The sequence below is a fragment of the Protopterus annectens genome, chromosome 16.part0, assembly GCF_019279795.1.
Source record: "Protopterus annectens isolate FY-2018-M chromosome 16.part0, PAN1.0, whole genome shotgun sequence".
NCBI classification, from domain to species: domain Eukaryota; kingdom Metazoa; phylum Chordata; order Ceratodontiformes; family Protopteridae; genus Protopterus; species Protopterus annectens.
Window position 1 is genome coordinate 261,509,297 of NC_056750.1, and position 20,775 is coordinate 261,530,071.

The 20,775-nt window shown below is 42.5% G+C and overlaps 1 protein-coding gene across 5 annotated transcripts in view; it reads right to left on the reverse strand.

Moving 5' to 3' along the window:
• Positions 1-20,775, reverse strand: part of LOC122791042 (myomegalin-like) — a 3,200,315-nt gene that overhangs the window by 2,484,157 nt on the left and 695,383 nt on the right. For all 5 annotated transcript variants that reach the window (XM_044058817.1, XM_044058818.1, XM_044058820.1 and 2 more), the window contains exon 12: positions 7,670-7,762. In XM_044058817.1, the coding sequence (XP_043914752.1) occupies positions 7,670-7,762 (93 nt within the window). The remainder of the gene's footprint in view (positions 1-7,669; positions 7,763-20,775) is intronic.

A 20,775-nucleotide genomic window follows, 5' to 3' on the forward strand; every position in this document is an offset into this window, starting at 1 on the left:
ACGCGGGAATCAGTCAAAGTTGAAACAGTACACACACTCTAGAGAGACACACTGAGACCAACTATGTCAAAAAACCTCTAACTAAAACGGTTTATGACTACAAGGGTAGGAGAACTGAAAAACAAACCTCTAATTTAGAACTGAAAAACAAACCTCTAATTTAAACGGTTTGACAAACAGAAGGATGAAAGGACTAGGTCCTCCAACTGAAACGGGCCTAGCCCGAGGAAACAGTTATAGGGATACCACAAAACAAGCACACTACCAAAATGCTAAGCACTAAAGGACAATAGCTATGAAAATAGCTTTTAGTTTAGAACAATAAAATTTCTTAAGACAAGAAAAAAGGTACTTAGCCACAGCCAAGAGCGAGACCACGTCCGAGCTACACGAGCGGCAAATGAGATCTGGGGATATGGAGCAGTGTACCATGGGATACCTGCTTAGCCCAGCCAATAGAAGACTTCGAGCTAGAAAACGTTTGGCCGAGTCGGAGACGTATTCGGCTCCGAAACCACGGGTAAGAATGTAGACGAGATAGGACTACATAACATCTGTAATTCAAAGTAGTAAGGAATGATGCTAAAACAGGGGGGAAGCTCAAGAACAAGGAGAGACTGGTATTTTGGATGCAGGCCTTTAAGAACAATAATCATATAGATTATTACACCCATAAAGAAGCAGAAAACATTCTAAGAACTAAGCCAACACAGGACTGGAGAAAGGACATTCTGCCAATAGCAGCAATTAGGGATATAGACAATAGGCAAGAGGGGGATGGAATTTACTGCAGAAAACTAGCAAAGGAACCAAGGTATTGGGAGCAAATAGAGACGGAAAGGTAACTGAATGGGAAGAAGCCAAGAATTTATCTGGACTGCAGGTTAGAAATTGCCTTCCCTATCAAGTACTTTATATCACAGTACAGGCAAAAATAAAGAAATAGGGGATCCTAAACGATAGACCAGCACTGATAGAGTTTTTAGTAGAATCTAGAACAGAAGGGGCCATTAAAAAAAGGAATAATTAATACAGCATATACAATATTGCATGATAACTATAAGAATCAATCAGAGGAGGTTAGAAAGGATTGGAAAGAGAGCTTATATAAGCAATTCACAAAGAAACAATGGGAGGATATATGTACGTCTCCAAAATATGCAACAAAATATAGAAGATTTAGGACTTTTGCTGGTAATGGTTACATAAATATTTTTATACCTGTAGTAGACTCCAGAGAATGTTTTCTCAGGTAGACTAAGTTTTGGAGGTACAATGGGGAAGAAAGAGGTACTTGGAAACATTTTCTGGGAATGCAGTGGATTGGCGGACTTTAAGGATTCCCTGCGGGACGCATTGTCAGAGGTACTGGGTGGGCAGATTGGTGTGACAAGCGAGAAGATTTTTTCAGAGCTATGATACAGAATTGGAACTGCCTAGATATGGTAAGGCCTTGCTGTGTCTAATTATGGTGGCTGCCAAAAAAGCAATTACTAGAAAATGGAAATCAAAGTCTAAACCAAACTATATTAGAAGTTGTGAATATAGTAACAGAGACAAAACAACTGGAATTGAGATCTTTAGAAAAGGGTAGGAGCAAACTACATATGACAAAATGGTAATTGTGGGAACAATACATACAGGGGAGGAATGAGGTTTAAAAGAAGGCAGGCCTTAAAAGAGCTATGTAATGTTTGACTGAAAATGACTAGGTAGATAAGTGATATATAATGTTTGCAACTGGGAGCGTGTCAGTATGGTTTGTGATGTAAAATGCTTGCAACTAGGATTGTGTCAGTGTGGTTCATTTTCATTTATCGAAATGTATGATTGTTTATGTCTTAAGTGATGGTTTAATAAAGATGTTTCTCGTTTAAAAAATGGTCAGATTTAATAATTTATATAATGTTGTTTAGGTTATTTGATATCTAGAGATACATGTGAAGTACAATGGTTGTTAATGTTAATTTAATAATTTGATTACATTTGTATGAATATAAACATTTGCCCCTGTCACAAGTGATAATTTAATAAACGCGTTTAAAAAATCCCTCTTGGCAGTAGTTATGAGCCAGTCATCTGGAACCCCTGCAGCCTGACAAGTGCGGCTACCACTGCAATGTACTTCATGACCATCCTAAAGGTTGTGTTGAGTCAGAAAGAGTGTTCTGGATTGAAAAGACTGGCTCCCCACTGAAAGTGCAGGAACCTTCTGGACTGCCTCACTATTTTGTGGTAGTAAGCATCCTGAAGCTCCACTGAGCACACCCAGTTCTCATTCCTCCTGATCATCCAAAACAGCAGTCCGTCTCATGAACTGGCTTAACTTAGAGATCCAGAATGGGCCTGAGATTCCTATTTTTCTTTGGGACCAGACAGAATATTGAGGAGACTCTGGATCCTTGCTGGTCTGGTGGGATCTTCTGGAATGATTCATTTGTCTAGCAGCCGTGCAAACTCTTGGGCTGCTGCCTTTTCTAATGGGGTGGTAACACTGAGGAATCTTCTTTGTTTCAGTAAAATGGGTGAATGAAAGGGAATGTAGTAGCCTCTGGTTATTACTCTCAGCACCCATGAATCTAGAGATGTGACCAAGCAGGCACGAGGGTGTAGAAATAAGCACCCCACCAAAAATGGTTCCAGAGTGCAGCAGTCTGGTAACTTTTGAAGAGTGCTAGAAGGATCCGTTGATGAAAGGGCCGCAAAAACCTTGGTTTTGCACTCCATCTCTACCTCTAGGGCATCATCCTTTAATCCCCCTCCCCTATGGGAGGGGGTGCTGTCACCAGGAGTGTCCTGTGCAAAACAGACTTTCAGAACCATAAACACTTCCCACCTATTTAGTTCTGAGAGAAAGACCTTTGTGGGGTGGAGAAGCAGATGCCGATGGCAGGCAGTGTTCTACAGTCTTGTTCACTTCTGGCGAGTGTGTGTGTTCTTAACATTGGGCCCAAACAAGTTAGACCTGTCAAAAGAGGAATTCAACATCTATGTTTTGAAGTTTTCTACAAAGTCTCAGACTCATCCAGGCATGTCTGTATATAGCAATGCCAGTATATAGGTTGCTAAGGATTTGGGGATGTGTTAGGATAACACTTTTCTTATTGACAGCCTCTGTCTGTAAGCGACAAGGGGTCAGATGGGGGGGGGGGGGTAATTTTACGATTTCTCATCCAACTGTCAAGGATTTGTTTGAGTAGAGTCAGGGATGAACTCTGTTTTACATGGATGGGGTGCCAATTCCACAGAGCAGGTTATGAGAAAGACACCAAACACAATTTCCTAGTAGTGGGTTTCCTGGTCTCTTGCAGGACCATAAGCAAATCCTCAGAAAAACGTGTCTATATGGAATCAAAATCTCATCACCCACAGTGTCAGTTGAAGAGTGGACAGACTGGAATGGATGAGATATCCCTTGTCTTGTGTCAGTAGGTCCATCCTGTGAGGTAACTTGTGAAGCTTGCCCTTAGCTAAATAAAGAAGTGAGAACCAATGCTGTCTGGGCCAAAAGGGAGTCATCAGCAAGATTTTAGGAGCATTCCACTAACTTGAGCAGAACTTTTGGAATGAGAGGAAGGGGAGGGGAAGGCATAAAGAAACATCCCCTTACAGGAAAAAGTCAGGGCATCCACCTTCCAGTCTAGAGGACATGGGGGCTCTGGCACAAAAAATGGAGGAAGCTGTCTGTTCAGAGGAGAGGCAAATAGATCTACTTGAAGAGTACCCCACTGATGGACAATGGATAGAAACACATCCCTGTGAAGCATCCACTAGCGGAATTGTGATATGGACCTGCTCAGTGTGTCTGCCACAATGTTCTGACCTGAGGAATGTAAACTGCCTGACGCATCAATTGATATTGGATAGCAAGTGCCCACACTAGAAGTGTTAACCTGCACAGGAGACAAGATCGCATCGCCCCTTGTTCATTGACATACCACACTGGGGGTATTGTGTGTAAGAACCTTGAGTGGTCCTGGAGTGAAAACAGGATGAAATGCTTGAAAAGCCATTAGAGGAGCTCTCATCTCATTTGACACTGATGTGGTATTTTGTTTGTTGAGGCAACCAGAGGCCCTGCACTTTTAGAAAGCCGAAGGAAGCTCCCCGTCCACATTTGAAGAGTCGGTGAACAGCTCCTGAGTGATGAGGTTGAAAAAGGAACCTTGGATTGAGTGACAACTGCCAATTTCACCACACTGACATCCCAGCTTGAGGCAGGGAAGGAGGAGGACTAAGAAGTCTAGGGGATAAGAATGCTGAAGCCAAACTAACTTTAGAAACCAAATTTGGGTACAAGGAGCATAGAAATGGTGGAGGCCATAAAACCCAGAACTCTCAAAAATTCCCTGGCTGTAACTAAGGCCAGAGGAAGAATAGATTGAAAGAAGGTAATGAAAGTTAAGGCCTTGGGAGGAGGCAGGGATGCAAGCATTGGAAGAGTGGATCCTACAACCCAGAAACACATGAGCTTGTGAAGATGTCAGGAAGGACATTTGCAAATTTATAGTGAACCTCAGGCTTTCTAAGAGAAAAATGGCAAAGTAAAGATGCTGCAGTAAAATCTCTGGAGAGTAGGCTTGTAAAAGTAGGACATCTATGAATGGAAAGACAGGTAACCCCCTTAGCCTGCAAAAAGCTATCACAGGAGTGAGGCATTTGTTGAATACCCTTAGAGCAGTAGAGGTGCCAAACTGCAAAGCAGAGAACTGACCATGCCAGGAAGCAACAGAGAAACGTAAAAAAAAAAAAAAAAACTTCCTGAAAAGGGGAGGAATACGGATATGTAGACAAGCATCCTTGAGGTCCACAGAAACTGGAAAAGCCAGAGGAAACAGCAAAGGAAAAAGCCTGAAGGGACAACATCCGAAAGGAAGGGACCTTAAGAAAGGTGTTTAGTTGAGAGAGATACAGAATGGGTCTCCAAGTGGCTTCTTTCCTGGGGGCCAAGAACATCCTGGAAAAAAACTCCTTACTCCTTTGAGAAACTGGAACTTTCTGAATAGTTCCCAGACCCAAAAAGACTCTAAAGCACCCCTGGGGAAAAAGGCTAATTGTTCCAGAGGGGGCTAAGGAATGCCCATGAAAGGAGGGGGGGGGATTTCTAGTCCATATAATACCCTAGAAAAATAATGGACAATGCTCAGGAATCTTGAGCAATCTTTAACGAAACAGGAAGGGATAGCAAAAAGATGGAGAAAGAGGAATATGGCTGAGAAGATTCAGGACAGTCAGACAGCACCTGGTTTGTCAGGATAAAGAGATTTCAGAGTTGAAGACGTCAGAGTAGCTTTAGTAGGAGGTGCCCTTCTACCACCCATCTGAGTAGCTTTAGTAGGAGGTGCCCTTCTACCACCCTTTTTACCTTTGGGAGGAGGGCTAGAATGCCTATGAACAAAAGCTAGCTTAATAGGCCAATTCCTTTGGAATTTAGGTACAGGAGAACAAATATCTTTTAGGTCTTGTAAGGCCTTTCCTTTTCCTGTAGGGGCTTAAACAAATTTACAGCAGCAACGCCAAACAAATGCTTGTTATCCAGAGGAGCATTCATCAACTTAGCTTTAATATCATCATGCAAAGGTTGAAGCCAAAGCCAGGAATATCTCCTCAGCGCAGAACCAAAAGCAGCAGCCCTAGAAGCAACATCTGCAGAATCATAACTGCATTTAATAGAATGGTGAGCCACCTGAGAAGAAGTCCCTAACAAGGAGAGCAAAAGTATTCCTCTCAGAATCAGGAAGGTCAGAAATAACCTGACAGGCTTGAAATGGAAGAGCCACAATACATCTCATCATATGGGTCTGATAACTGACAGCTCTAAAAGCAAGGATAGCTGAGGTATATACCCTTCTTACCCAGTCTTTTCATAGTTCTGCTGTCCTAATCAACAGGAAACAACTTTACAAAAGCCAGTAATTTAGATGGCTTGTCAGAAGCCACAGACTCCACAGAAGGGGTCAGCAGATGGGCATTTATAGAAGATTTTGCAATTTGTAATCAGGCACCTTTTAAAACTGAACAGATTTTTTAGGAGCAGCAGGTTGGGAATCAGGAGCCTGAGACACAGTAGAAAAGACTTCTAACAAGGCAGCCAGATCAGAAGGAAGTGCAAAAGGTCTAGGAGAGTCCATTTGCAGAAGCTCATAATACCTCTTCTGTACTTCAGAAACCTAGGCACAATACCAATTAAAAAATTCCATCATTCGAGAAACTGTCCCCCCCAAAGGAAATTGCCTCAAAAGGAGAAGCAAGACTAGTGGACACCTCTTACTCAGAGCCATAGCCTAAGGGAGAAAGAACCTGGGAAGAATAGGAAAGGGATTCCTCAACCATATCCTCCTCCTCCAATGAATCATGTTCTCTTGGCCTCTTAAGAGGAGCAGAAGACCAAGGGGGAGCTGGAACAGAAACCCTTTGAGGAGGTTTCAAAGTCATAAGAGCATTTAACAAACTAAGTGAAATTCTGCCATTACTCTGAGGATCCTTAGGAGCAGGAGAAACATGTTTTGCTTTATGTTTCTTCTTTAAACGGATGTTAGCCTTGTAAAACTTAGAAGGCTCAGACCCGGTACAATGCTCTATAATGGTAGTCAGTACCTCCTCCCTAACCAAAATCTGAGGAACAACCCTAGGCCCTTTGGTAATAATCAGCCATGGCTCCAAGCAGACATCTCCAAGGCCTCCAGGGACATGCATGAAGTCAGATCCATGCTGGCCCCTGAATCGGTCATGGCAGAGAAATACAACAAAGGAGCAGGGCGATGATCTGGGCTTTCATGAGCCTCAAGAGAGAGACATCTGGCAGAGGTGGTACAGCCAAAGAATTAGACCTTGCTTTCTTGGCCTTTTTCTTTGCAGACGGCTGACCCTCTGAGCGGTAAGTTCCTTCCATGGCATCTTTTCCAAAAGCTTAAGAAGTTAGTTTTCCAAATATATGACCAAAGATAAAAGCAGACTATGCAGAGTCTTCAAGACGAAAGCCTGGCAAATAGAACAGGGCATATGGTCGTGGGAAGCACCTGGACAGAATAAACACTGCTTGTGACAAACTTTATACGGAATCTGTCTCCTGTACTGGCATTCACCCTTTCTGGATGACATGAACCCCACAAGTAACAAAGACAAAGGAAACAGATAACAGCAAAACCGTAATGGGGCACTTATCTAAAAACACCTTTGAAAATCAATACATAATAGACGATCAAAGATGGCGTTCAGACTGGCAGCAAAGAAGTTCTGAGTTTGGTACATCTGGACGGCACCTTTACGCCGTACGCTGCAAGCAGGGAGCATAAGTGTGGCAAAGATGTACCCTTAGCAGCCTAAAGGCTTTGGTATACTGGCAGGACTTCGGGCCGCCCATGGTAGGGGATCCCAACTGTAAAGAATACTGCAACAGTGAAATGGAAGGACATGTGCTGACATCCCATAAATGCAGATGTCTCGCAGGCCAGAAGGATGAAGAGTACAAAGCTCTAGAAACCATGCAAAACATTCAGCCTTCAGCAGTATAAACCACAGTAGTTACTACTACTGCAACAGTGATCCACAAGATAAAAATTAAATACAACTGATGTTCATTTAAAACTGATCAATTTTTTTTTATTCCAGAACTTAATGTGAAAACTACTCGTCTGTTACACACCCAAGAACAGTTCTAAGTACTTACCTGAAACCTTTGAATCTGTGCTTTATGAGCTGCTTCCCTTGCTTTGGCCAAGGCACCATCTCTTTCCTCAATTTCATGACAAAGTTCATCAACCTAATAAACAAAATAAACCTTACGTCAATATACTGTCTACAAAATAAAAAAGTCACTTGATACTCAGACTAAAATACAGAGGTGTGGCATATAAAATATACCTGAATACAGTCAGAACAGGCAATTCAAATAAGGGATGTTCACATTAGCTGAGAATACAAACCATATGAAGTGCTCATTACAATAGGATATTCCTCTTTACCTATGGAGGAAATTAGGCATGTGAAGTAATGTAGGTGGCAATGTACAAAAACGGCTCGAACCCCCCCCCCCGGCATCAACAGAATTTCTCTCTCAAACATCCATTTGATACAACCTATATACATCCAATGAAGGATCACTGCTGCAGAAATTTAAAAAAAGCTTGAAGTGTCAGTACTTTGGCAAATTTGGTCTCACAGTGCAATATCCCTAGGGGTACAATTTTCAGTTTTGAGCCACAGCTATTAGAGGAATCCTAGCTTTAAAAATGGATTCATTTACACAATCTGACATCTTTCTTGAACACAAAGATAAATGAACAGAGAGGCCTGTACTAACATATGCTTAGGAAACTCTAAAGGTAAAATGATGCAACATGCATGCATGCACTACCTAGCAAATAAAACTGAAAAGGAAGTGACCAGGAGAACTGAACATCTAGTGACAAAGTCCCCTAAACATTTGTGTTAAAACTAGTAAATAAAAAATGCACTGATTGGAAAGTGTGCAAAAACAACTATTTGGAACTCTGCCCTCAAAAGAAACTTCGTCAACCCCCTTTCCTAACAGATAATGGACAATCTGCCCATTCTGAATTCATACCACAGTTGTGTTCTTATACAAATAAATAAATTGGGAGTCCTCAAACTAAATTCCGTATGTCATGTCCTGAAAATTACTAATGACTTTAAATGTTGAAATTAAGTCCCAGATTTTTTTTTTGTGATCAAGTTAAATTAAGTGTATGGGCACAACAGTTCCTAAAAGGCATTTCAATACAGATGCTTGCAGATTACAACATTTACAAGTTATTTATGTTTTATTTTGCCCATCTGTTGACTGGGTAAGCACACTGGACACAACTATCTTTTCACATGAGTGGCACTAAGTGACTTAGTCACGCAGTAGGCAAAGGGTGAAAGCAAGCAAACCATGTACCCTGGGCCCAGGAAGCAGCTCCTTAACAGCTCAGAGCTTTAGTCTGCTGCAGCTTACAACAACTGGTAGAGACAGCAGTGTTTAGTAGCATGCGAGCACCAATCAAAACGGATGAATGCTCTTGTGGAAGCCAGGGAGTCATCATTAGACTTTAAAAAAATAAACAGGGCCTGTGTGCTAGCTTAGGGGTGCTTAAAACTGAGGTAATGGATATAATATGAATGCCTTAGCCTTAAAAAAGGAACATTACCATTTCTGCTTATATCTGCACAAATTGTTACTAGGCTAATCATCTGGGGCCCTTTATAATCCTAGCCAAGTTTTCCCAAAGAACAATGATGTCCTGTATCCAAACAGGACACTGAGCGCCAGACATTTATAAGCTACCTCTGTCCATACGAGATATGGCTGCCAGGCCTGGTGTAAATTTCCTATTCCCCAGCCACTGGTCTAGGTTACACAAACTGAGTAGTAGACAAACAGCTTTACATGGATGGGAAGTCTGTTCCATAGAAAGGGCGGTCTCTGGCTCACATCTGTCTCTCCAGCATGTTCCCTTTAAGTCATGGACAAAATTCAGGTCCCTAGACCTTACATTGATTTACAAATATGTAGGAAATCCATAAGTGAGGGGTTTGAGGATGCCTTGTAAGCCAGGCACAGATCACCTCTCAGCAATTTATAGGAGACTGAATAGAGGGAAAGGGCTTTAAGGCACTCTGCATAAGGCAGGTTTGTTATGCCTTGTATTCAATTTAAGGAACCTCTTTGGTCTCTCCAGCTGCTGCATATCCCGGTCAGGTACATATCAAAGAGAGCGCTGGTCTTATATGGGTGGAGGAGAGTGAAATAATCACCTCTTCAGACTTAGAAGCCATGCCCTTACTTGTAAGTTGTGCAACATAAAAAGGACTTCCTCACCACTGTGGCTATGTGATGGTTAACGATAAGACTACCGTCTACATGCATACCCAGATCCCTGACCACTGGGTCCATTCTTGGGGGCATATTATCAACACGATAGTTAGGTGGGATGGTTAACTTCCAAAAGGGTGCAATTATGCATGCATTTCTTGGCAGAGAGTTTAAGACCACGGTTTTGCCACCATTTGTTAGTCAGAGACTAATCTTCTTGAATACCAGTGTCTGCAGGGGGGTCAATAACCCTCAGCTTGCAATCATCTGCAAACTTAGTCAGCCATAAACCTTCAGCATTTGCTTCCATTTCAAAGAAATGGATGCCAAAAAGTAGCAGGCGCAGTAATGGGCAATAGGGGATTCCACTATTGACTGGCCTCCTGCTGGAGGTGGCTTCACTTGTTTTGACTTTATGGGTCCTATCGGTGAGCCAGATGGCTATCTAGAGGGTGACTATGGGTTTATACCTAAATTAGTCTGAGTGGGGTATTGTATCAAGTTTTAGTCAGATCCAGATAAGCTGTGTGCACAGTCTTACCTTCATTTAGTGTTTTATTGACCATCTCAAAAAAGTTCACCAGATTTAACAGGCATGAATTTCCTTTAACAAAGCCAAACTGTGATGTCCACCACTTCCAGGTTACTCATGTCTTCATTTATCATGTCCATAATCATTCTTTCCATGGCCTTGCATATGAAGCTGGTAAGACTTATGGGCCTGTAGTTAGCTGGATCAGTGGTTGGACCTTCTTTGTGCAGGGGAATGACTGTAGCCATCTTCCAGTCCTTCAGCACAAAACCTGACTGAAGGCTCCAGTTCAAAAATGATTCAACTGTGCCAGAGGTCATATTTCAAACTACTTATTAAACATTCAGGGATGTTATCGGGGCCCACAGATGGTGTGTTTTTTTGGCCTTGAAAAGTGCACAGATGACCTGTTCCCTAGTAATGGATGGGGGGATTGTGGTATGCAGTATTTCCTTTGGATTATCAAGGGAGGAGTGAGGGGAGAAATTTGAACTGACCCTGCAAGCTACAAGGTAGCCAATGGTTTCAGCTTCAATGTTAGTGAAGCCATTAACAATAAGTTCTACACAATGTTGTGCATTTCCTTTGATGTTACAGACATAGCTGTAGGAAGCTTTGTAGTTGTCCTTTGCCTGAGAAGCTATTTTCTTCTTCAAATTTAGCATTTGAAGCATTAATTAACCCTCTTAGCTGCCCGTTTGGAATAGTTATGGGGCTTTTTACTATGTATGGCTTTGCTTCTGCTATGCTTGGCCAAGACTTTTTTCTCCTGTTGTATAACCGATGGATATTGTGAACTCACCAGGATGGCTTGCCTTCTGAGTTTGTCTTATTCTTAATACAAGCAGGCAAAGACCACTCTATACAGCTATCAATACAGCTGTACAGAGATTTTGTAAATAGCTCAGCATATGCTATGGTGTTTACTGGGTTTGGTGGTGCTTGGAATTTAGCCAAGGTGTTTAGTAGAGAGGTTACCTCTGGAATAGTTCCTAAAAGTTTTTGGCTTCACTGGATCCCCAGATTTAATTTTTCTTTCAAGTAATACTGCCTCATGGTCAGACCTAATGAGCAAAGCCATAAGGCTGGGTGATGAACATCACTCCCCCATGTTTGTGAGCACAAAGTTAAGGATGTTTGCACCTCTGGTAGGAGAATGGACTAACTGTTCCAGGATGTTGGTATTAGCAAAGTTTAGGAATCGCTGGGCTTGTGTATAAGAAGTGGTGTAGGATTCCGAATCTATAGAGAAGTAGTTGAGATTCCTCGTACTGAGCTGAACACTGAGGCACTCAAGAACATTCAGATAGGTAGTATAGGTTTCCTGGGACATTGGAGGACCTACAAGTTGCAAAGATATGGTTCAAGACACTGTTTATGGTGAGTTGAACATGCATGAGTTCCAGTGTGTCATATGCTTTAACTTGTCTGGTTGGGAGGTTGGTTTTAATATAGAGTGAGACTCCTCTGCCTTTAGTTCCCTCCTGTGCAGTAGTTGGTCTAAAGGTGTGAAAGGCATGGTCTTCATTACTACATAGATGTCTACACTGTCCAGAGAGAAAGCGGCTTGAAGGGGGTGGAGTTTCTTATTAAGGATTTCTACCACTGAGCAGTATTACCTTCAGATATTCCTTCACAGGTTCAGTTATGTCAGTAGGTTTTATCAGCTTGGCATTGGATAAAAAAGGCAATACAGGGGTGGAAAAGGTCTTTGCCAATATCAAAAAGCCTAGTGGGGATAAAAGCAGACCATCCCTGGCAAAACAGAGCAGTCTGTTAAACCAAGCCCTCTCAGGCCATCAAATATTGTACCCCCCTTGGACTGACACCAGAAGCTAAGCCAACTGTTAAAATCAATAATTTTCTGTCGGTAATGTGGCATTAACCTTGAGAAGGTAGTATGTTGCTCAATGCTAGGATCATACCTGCCTGAGACGCAATCAGCGAGCTCGATCATGTCTCACTTCATATAGTCAAGTGGGTTATGTCTCAGGTCATTAACACCCACATGGACTATGACAGAGTCATAGTGGTACCTGTGGTTCAATGATCTGAGCGACCATGCGACATGACGGATCCCAGCCCCAGAAAGGCAGCTAACCATGATTTTCTCCTTACTCGGTCTGTTGAGGGGAACATTGGTGTGCCTCACTACAGAATCACCAATGACCAGGAAAGTTGGCTGTGCACTGGTTTGCCTTAAAGGCTTAGCAGAAGAGGTGTTGGATATAGTGTTATTATGTATAGTTGTGGGGGTGGTTTAAGGCGCGTTTTCGTGATAGCTGAGGACACTTTTTTTGTGCTGTGCAGGAGGCCTTTGTGTTTTATGAAGGTTACCTATAAGTGAATCAACATAAGCAGTTATGTGTAGGGTCTTTACACTGTGCAGTAGGAGTGGTGCAAGTCACAACCTCTATAGGATAAGTTTTGGTTGCATTACAGAGTTGGGCTTTTAGCATTAATGTATTTACACCTCTCACATACTTTGTTTTAGTAAGATTAAGTGGGTTATCAGTACACATGAAGCCTCAGAATGCCCATATCAACCAGACTGTCCACAGATAAAGTCAGGAACTCCATGCCCGTGGCTACTGATCTACTACGGAGTGATGGAAATTTAAACAGAGTTCCCTGTCTTACTGACCTGTTAACTATGTGCAATGCTCAGCTATATGCAAACCAGATGCTCTAGTAGTTACTGTGGTGTGTAAGAAAATAAATACATAAAATGTAAAAGAACTATACTGAAAACTGAAAATGTAAAGATAATGGACAACAGCTTTAACAATGAAATGAAAGTTCTGAATGCGCCAGAAATACTTGCAGAAATGGCTCCCATTCTTCTATTTCTGGGATACAAGGTAGGGTGCTGAACTTTCATTAATTTTGCACCTCTGCTTTTTGCTATGGACCCTGTGCCCTCATTCCGACTGTGTAAAGACATGCATGAAGTGGCCTTGGGTACCCTAAAGGAAAGCTCCACCTTCTCGTATAGTTTAACTCAACAATTAGGTTCTCCCTACAAAATGATTTCAGGACTGTGTAGGTACCTGAAACAGTACAGTTTTGTACCTACCATAAATGTAGATGTTCGAGTGCTCATACAGCTGCAGTCATAACAGATGGGTTATCCTGCCGTCAGGCGGGTCCTTGGTCGGCCGAATTCCAAAGTCTAGGTCCGGTGTCGGTTGTCGTCGCTTCTTCCCTGACGTCAGTGCGGCAGGAGTACAAAAGAGGCAGCCAACGCCATTTTCTTCAGTTTTTCTTGCCCCAGATGTCAGGTGCCCCCAGAAGGAAGGCAAGCATAATGTTATGCAAAGATGCAATGTTGATAAATCAAAAACAGTAGTTGCAAGCAAATACACCATAAAAGAATACCCCAAAAAGGTTGTATGAAAAGGGTTTGTCATAAGGCCTGTCCTAAGAGGGGATGGAGGGAGGGCAACCTGGACTGCAGCTGTATGAGCACTCGAACATCTACATTTATGGTAGGTACAAAACTGTACTATGTTCATTGTGCATACAGCTGCAGTCATAACAGATGGGTAGAATCCCAAAGCTAAGTAAGGGTGGTAGGCACTAAGTGGAACTAGGAGGGGCTAGGATGCCCTGCAGGACTGCTGTGGCAAAGCCCGCTCTAGATTTTGAGTATAGTGGGAGGTGATAGTGTTTGGAGAAAGTGTGCACTGAACTCCAGGTGGCTGCTTCCAAAATATCCTTGGTAGGGACCCCCCTGAGGAAAGCTGCAGAGGTAGCTGTGGCTCTGGTGGAGTGGGATCTGATGCATGCAGGCACAGTTTTTCCATGAAATGAGTAACAAAAGCGTATGCAGTGGGCTATCCATTTTGAAATTGTCTGTTTGGAAATAGCCTTTCCTTGAGCACCTGCAGCATAGGACACAAAGAGTTGCTCAGATTTCCTGAATGGCTTTGTCCTGTCAAGTAGTAACGAAGTTGTCTGTGAATGTCCAAGGAATGTAGTAGTCTTTCCCCTTTGTTTTGAGGATTAGGATAAAAGGTAGGTAAGTGGATAGTCTGATTCAAATCTACACTGGACACTACCTTTGGCATAAAGGTAGGGTTGGTTCGTAAGGAAACTCTGTCCTGATGGAAAATGATAAATGGTTGCACAGCCATGAGGGCCTGTAGCTCCGAAACCCTGCGAGCTGAGGTGATAGCCAGAAGAAAGGCTGTTTTCCACGACAAGTACTGTAACTCTGATGAAGAAGCTGGCTCGAAGAGAGGAAGGGTCAGCTTTTCCAATATGAAGTTGAGGTCCCAAGCAGGGGCTGGTGGTTTCCTTGGGGGTTTTATATTCTTTGCCCCTCTGAGGAACTGCCTTCAGAGAGGATGAGAGAATAAAAGAGGATCTGTGTTGTATTGTGCAGAAATGGCTGAAGCGAGGATCTTGATGGAGGAGAAGGAAAGTCCATTGTTTAACATCTCGGCTAGGTACTGTAAAATTTGAGGTATGTTTATTACCCAAGGATTCTGTCCCTATTCTTGATTCCAGGCACAAAATCATTTCCATTTGGCGGAGTAGGCCTTTCTAGCAGAAGGTCTTCTGGCCTCCAAGATGACATCCTGCACCTCCTTGGAGAGGAGAAACTGTTGGGAAATCAAGGAATTCTCTATGCAGCTAGATTTAGAGTTATGAGATGGCTGTGAAGAGTTTTGTAGTTGTGCTGGGACAACAGAAGAGGGACTAGAGGCATGATCCATGGTGGGGAATGCGTCAGGCTCTTTAGGAGCGGATACCAGTGTTGTCTTGGCCAGTCTGGAGCAATGAGAATCATTTTCGGCCTCTCTGCTCTGGCTTTTAATAGAACTTTGGACAGCAGAGGAAGAGGCGGGAAGGCATAGACTGTCAATGTTGCCCAATTGAAGGAAAGTGCGTCCACTTTCCAGGCCTGTGGATGATAGGTCCTTGAACAAAATTTTTTCAACTGGCAATTTCTGTGGGTAGCAAAGAGATCTATGTCTGGCTGTCCCCATGCCTGAGTTATCTTTGTGAAAACTTAAGGATGCAACTTCCATTCATGTGGATCTGTCATATTCTGCTTAGGTTGTCTGCCAGTGTGTTTTCCTTCCCTGGCAGGAATTGTGCCTGTAGTTGAATTTGCAATTCCAGTGCTGTGTCCCATAGGGTCATGGCTTGCCTGCACAGGGGGTATGAATGAGTTCCCCCCTGTTTGTTTATGTACCACATCACTGTGGTGTTGTCTGTCCTTATCAATAGCTGGCCTGGATGCAGTAGGTCTTTGAAGGTCATAATAGCCTTTTGCACGGCTAGCATTTCCTTTTGGTTGATGTGAAGGTGCTTCTCTTTTCGGGTCTAGTTTCCCTGAATGCACTGATCTGTCATGTGTGCTCCCCAGGCGTAGTCTGAGGCGTCTGTTGTGATGATTTGAGTTGCTTGAGGTACACAGAAAGGAAGACCTGTGTTTCTTTGGCAAGCTTGAGCCGACCACATAAATTCCTTTTGAAGGCATGGAATGAGTGGTATAATTGCTTCCAAGCTGTGGCTGTGTTGAGACCATAAGTTTTTTAGGTACCATTGAAGTTTCCTCATATGCAGCTTTGCACATGGGATTAGTAGGATGCAAGATGCCATGAATCCCAGAGCCTGCAGGACTTTCCTTGCAGTTAGCCTGGTGTAAGTTGCCATTTTTCTGAAGTATTGAGACAGTTGCCCTTGCTTGTCTGGCGTGAGGTAGGCCATCTGGGTGGTTGTATCCAAGCTGGCACCCAGGAAAATTATTTGTTGAGAGGGTATTAGTTTTGATTTCTTTTGTTGACTGTGTATCCCAGGAAGTTCAACATTTTTATTACAAGCGCCAGGTGCTGCAGTAGTATGTCCTTGCTGTCCGCTTGGATCAGGCAGTCGTCCAGATATGGGTAGATTTGTATCCCTTGTAGTCTGCAGAAGGCGATTACTGATGCCAGGCATTTAAGTAAACACTCTGGGCAGTAGATAAGCCAAAGGGCAATGCAGAGAATTGGTAATGGGTTGAACCTGCAAGAAATCTGAGGTATCTTCTGCAATCTTGTCTGATAGGGACATGCAGGTATGCCTCCTTGAGGTCCAATGTTACCAGCCAAGACTCCTTGCCCAGCATGGGAAGAAGCTGCTGTAATGTGAGCATCTTGAATTTTGGCACCTGTAGGTATGTGTTTAGGATGGATAGGTCTAAGATAGGTCTCCAATCTTTGTCTTTCCTTGGTACCAGGAATAGTCTGGAATAAAACCCTTGACCTTGTTCTTTTGCAGGTACCTCTTGAATTGCTTTCATGTCCATGAGAGATGAAATTTGTTTTTGTGCCTCTGCCCTTTGATTTTGTGGCAGGTTTGGCATGCCTCTCAATTTTGGAAGGGTGTGAAAGTGGAACCTGTAGCCTCTTGTCTATAATGTCCAGAATCCATTTGTCTCTTGTAACAATATGCCAATTTTTTGAGAATAATGTCAGTTTTCCGCCCAAAGGTGCTGCCATTAAAGCTTTGCTTGGCAGGTGTAGGGGGAAGTCACTGTGTCTGTTTTCTAAAAGACTGTGATCCGTCTTCTCCACCTCTTGGGGTTGGTGTTTGCCACTGTCTGGCTCTGAAAGATCCTTGAGGTTGCCCTCTACCCCTTGAACGCCTGTATCTGCCCCTTTGAGGTCTGTCCGTGGCTGGAAAGGATCAATTTTTTGAAGGCCAGTTTCTGCTGAAACGTGGAGGCTGTACCTGCAGGAAATCTTTCACTGTTTGCATTGATTTCGCTTTTTCCTCCATTTCTTTAGCACCTCCTCAGCTTTAACACCAAACAATACATATTTTTGACGAGGTGCATCTAATAATTTAGCTTTAACATGATCTGGTAGGGTTTTGCTCCTTGAGCCAAGCATGCCTACGTATAACAGACCCCGTAACAGCAGCTCTACATGAGGCCTCATCAAAACCACACTGCAAGGTATGTTTACCCACTTGCTCTGCACCATGCAACAAATCCTGCAACTCTTTTAAATCTGGTTGTTCTGGTTGTGTCATCTTGCTTTTCAGCTGAGATATCAAAAACTGTTGATACTTTAACATATGAAACTGACAGTTTAATGCCCTCATGGTTAAAGTGGCTGAGGTGTCCACCTTTTCCCCCCACCTTTCTAAAGCTCTGTAATCTCTCTCTGAAGGTAATGGGTTTTTAGCAGTAGAGGCCTTAATTCCCTTGGGACCCTGTGAAATAGTTTCTGGGTCAGCAGTATGGCTTTTGTATAGGAACTGGTGAGAATCAGGAACCTGGTAATACCTGTCTGGTTTAACAGGAGCTGGAGGCAGAGAGTCAGGATTAAGGCTGGCTTCTGTGTACACATCATCCAATATATCTAAAACAGGACGGATAGCCAGAGGCCTATGCTGGGGAAGCAGAAGAAATTCCCTGAGCCTTTTCTTGGAATCTGAGTAATCTTGGCCTTCCCAGTGAAAGTGTTCCCTCAATGTATGCAGGGTTTCCCCAAAAGAGAAGTCCTCAGGGGGGGAGACCGAGGGAATAGACTCCTCTGCATCAGAATCTTCGAAGGAAGAATAGGCATAATCCTGGTCCTCGGAAAGTTCTGAGGTAATAGAAGCTTGATCTGAGGAAGGATAGTCTTCCTCTAATCTGGGCCTTTTGTCAGAGGGGGGTTGAGAACCCCTGATAAGAGTAATCAAATCCTCAGCCATTTTAAGCATCTGTTTTTCAGGCATGGTGCCTTGAAAGGGGGTCAGAGGAACCTGTTTTTTGGTTTGTGTGGCTGTTTTGGATTTAGTGAAGGCTTTAATAGAGAAGGAGGAAGGCCTGAAGACCCCTTGAGAAATGGCAGGCCTGTCTAAATTCTGAGTTTCCCCGCCAGGAGTGGCGTCGGTATCTGGAGTAGGAATAGGGGCCAAGGAGCCTGTGACCTCGGGCACTGAAGACACCGGTAATGCATTGTCATTCAGTGGCTGCGTCGGCGCTTCGCTGAGTACCGGAGAACCGGTAGTCGGCCTTAGCGTGGTTACAGTAGGTGGTGCGGACCTCGTATGTCGGTCCTTATCCTTGCGTTTTTTTCTCAAAACTGGAGTCGGAGTATCCGACGACATAATATAATTAAATTTTTTTTTGCCAAAAAAGTGAAGGGCGAACTCCGCCCGACGCTTAATAGTGCGTTTGTTGAATCTAGCACAAAAACGGCAGGCCGAGACGTCGTGGTCTGGGCCTAAGCAAGGTATACAGAAAGAATGGAAATCCTTATGTGGTATTTGCTTCCCACATGAAATGCAATTATTAACTCTGACATCGGTCTGAGGCAAGAAAAGTTTCCCCAACGGGGTACTTAGCTTTCAAGAAGACTTTGGCTAAAATACTTTCGTAAATCTCAAGAGCTGGCCGACCGGCACTTGCCAACTGCTTCTGCTTCGGGCACCGCGCGACAAAAAAGACTGGAGAAAATGGCGTCGGCTGCCTCTTTTGTACCCCTGCCGCACTGACGTCAGGGAAGAAGCGACGACAACCGATGCCGGACCTAGACTTTGGAATTCGGCCGACCGAGGACCCGCCTGACGGAAGGATAACCCATCTGTTATGACTGCAGCTGTATGCACGATGAACATCTGCTTGTACTTTATAAAACTTTAATTTCCTCACTTTGGTATCAAAGGAAAAGAAAGACCACTCACTTTTTTTTTTTTTTAAGCTTAACTTCTCACATTAGTTGCAGAGGAATTTGTCTTCACCTGTATTGGCATATCACAGACAAAGAGAAATCTGTAGTTAAGAGCTTAGGCTGCTGTAAACAAGACAGAGAGGTGTGAAACTGTTTCCCCATTGTCTTTATTGCAGAGGAAGAAAACTAAACATTGAATCACAGCTGCTTTCAATGTAGCCATGCCTTTCATAGCAAAATAGAGCAATTAGATTAGTTAATGGTTCAAAGTCAGTTGTCACCTTTTTTGACAAACTTACATAAGCAGCGTAACAGTACTGAAATGTTAAGCTATAAACATTAAATGTTTGTTTATACTACTTTACATTTTAAGATGACTTGAATATAGTATCATTCTCTCTCTCAGAGCTATAAATCGCACAGTTTAAATATACACACCAGTATGACTATTTCCCAAATCAGATAACTACAACTAAGCAAAAATCCTTCAATAATTTGCACCTATAGCTATGTGATAATTTGACCGTCTCTGTAATTCATGAGCAACGTACTGTTTCGAGAAAGTACAAAATAACTTTTAAACTATATGTACATAGACAACCATGTGTATATGCAGAAGCTTATTGTGAGTACTTGTACTTTCTCAACTCAGTGTAAAAACCTGCCTATGTTATGTCCATTAATTCTACTGTCATGAAATATACTAACTCATGTGATAGATACATTCTCTATCTGTGGAGCTTTTCTCCCCGGTCCTCCACTGAAAAAGGACTTGTGTTCAGTCGGACTTCCCCAGTAAACAAATAAAGATGTCGGTTACATTTAGAGAAAAATCTGAAAATATTTTCTTGTAATTCTTGTGAAGTATCAGCACATTTACAAAAGTGTAGGCAGGGGAAGGCTGCCGATTCATCTTGGACTACAAAAAGACACTTTTAACAAAGGCCTGCAATTTAGCAACTGTTTTGGTTGCAGCTGTAGAATTCCTTAGTATACAACACAAGCCCTGAAGCACACACAAAGGAGGGTCATTCAAGAAATAAAAGTAGTAGTCCTGTTACAGACAGTATACAAGATGACAATGAATGAAACTATTCCCATTATATGTTAATGAGATGGGAATACACCACTACTTTCTTATGTCTAGCATGACACATAAGCAGACCTGAAATGGATTATGGGAAAGAAAAAGGCTTTAACAAAATAAGAGAATGTTGATATGTCAAGCCCCACTGACAGCCATTTTGCAGAAAAAGTATTAAAATTCTATAAGTAGCAGTCAGAGTGATTTTGAGGTATTAAAATAACTCTGAAAACAAAGTGAAAAAACAGATTTTTTTTAGTTTTAAGTGGAATTTTCCTTTAAATCAATGTCATCCTCTGGATTAGGGTTCTGTACATGTGTCTACTTAGAGAGGAACCATTTTAAGGGAAACCAAGTTTTTTTATAAAAGCTATGAACACAAAATTTAAAGTTTGAATTGTTTTCAACGATTTTGACTTTTTCTCTCAAGAGTACAAAGTTAATTCTGTGAAAACTGTGTAAAAGTTTAAGTATTGGTACCAATTCCTTCAGTATACTGAATTGTCTGTTTCCGTTAATAATTTAATAAAATTTTTAAAAAAATGACATCCAAGGATTTTTTTAGTTCTTTCATTCAAAGTGAACAATCATATGTCAGTTCAAAAACTAATGTAAAAATGAAGTAAAAATTAATTCTCATTCAACTTTTCTTTTTTTAAACAGGGGCTAAAATCCCTTTAAAAAT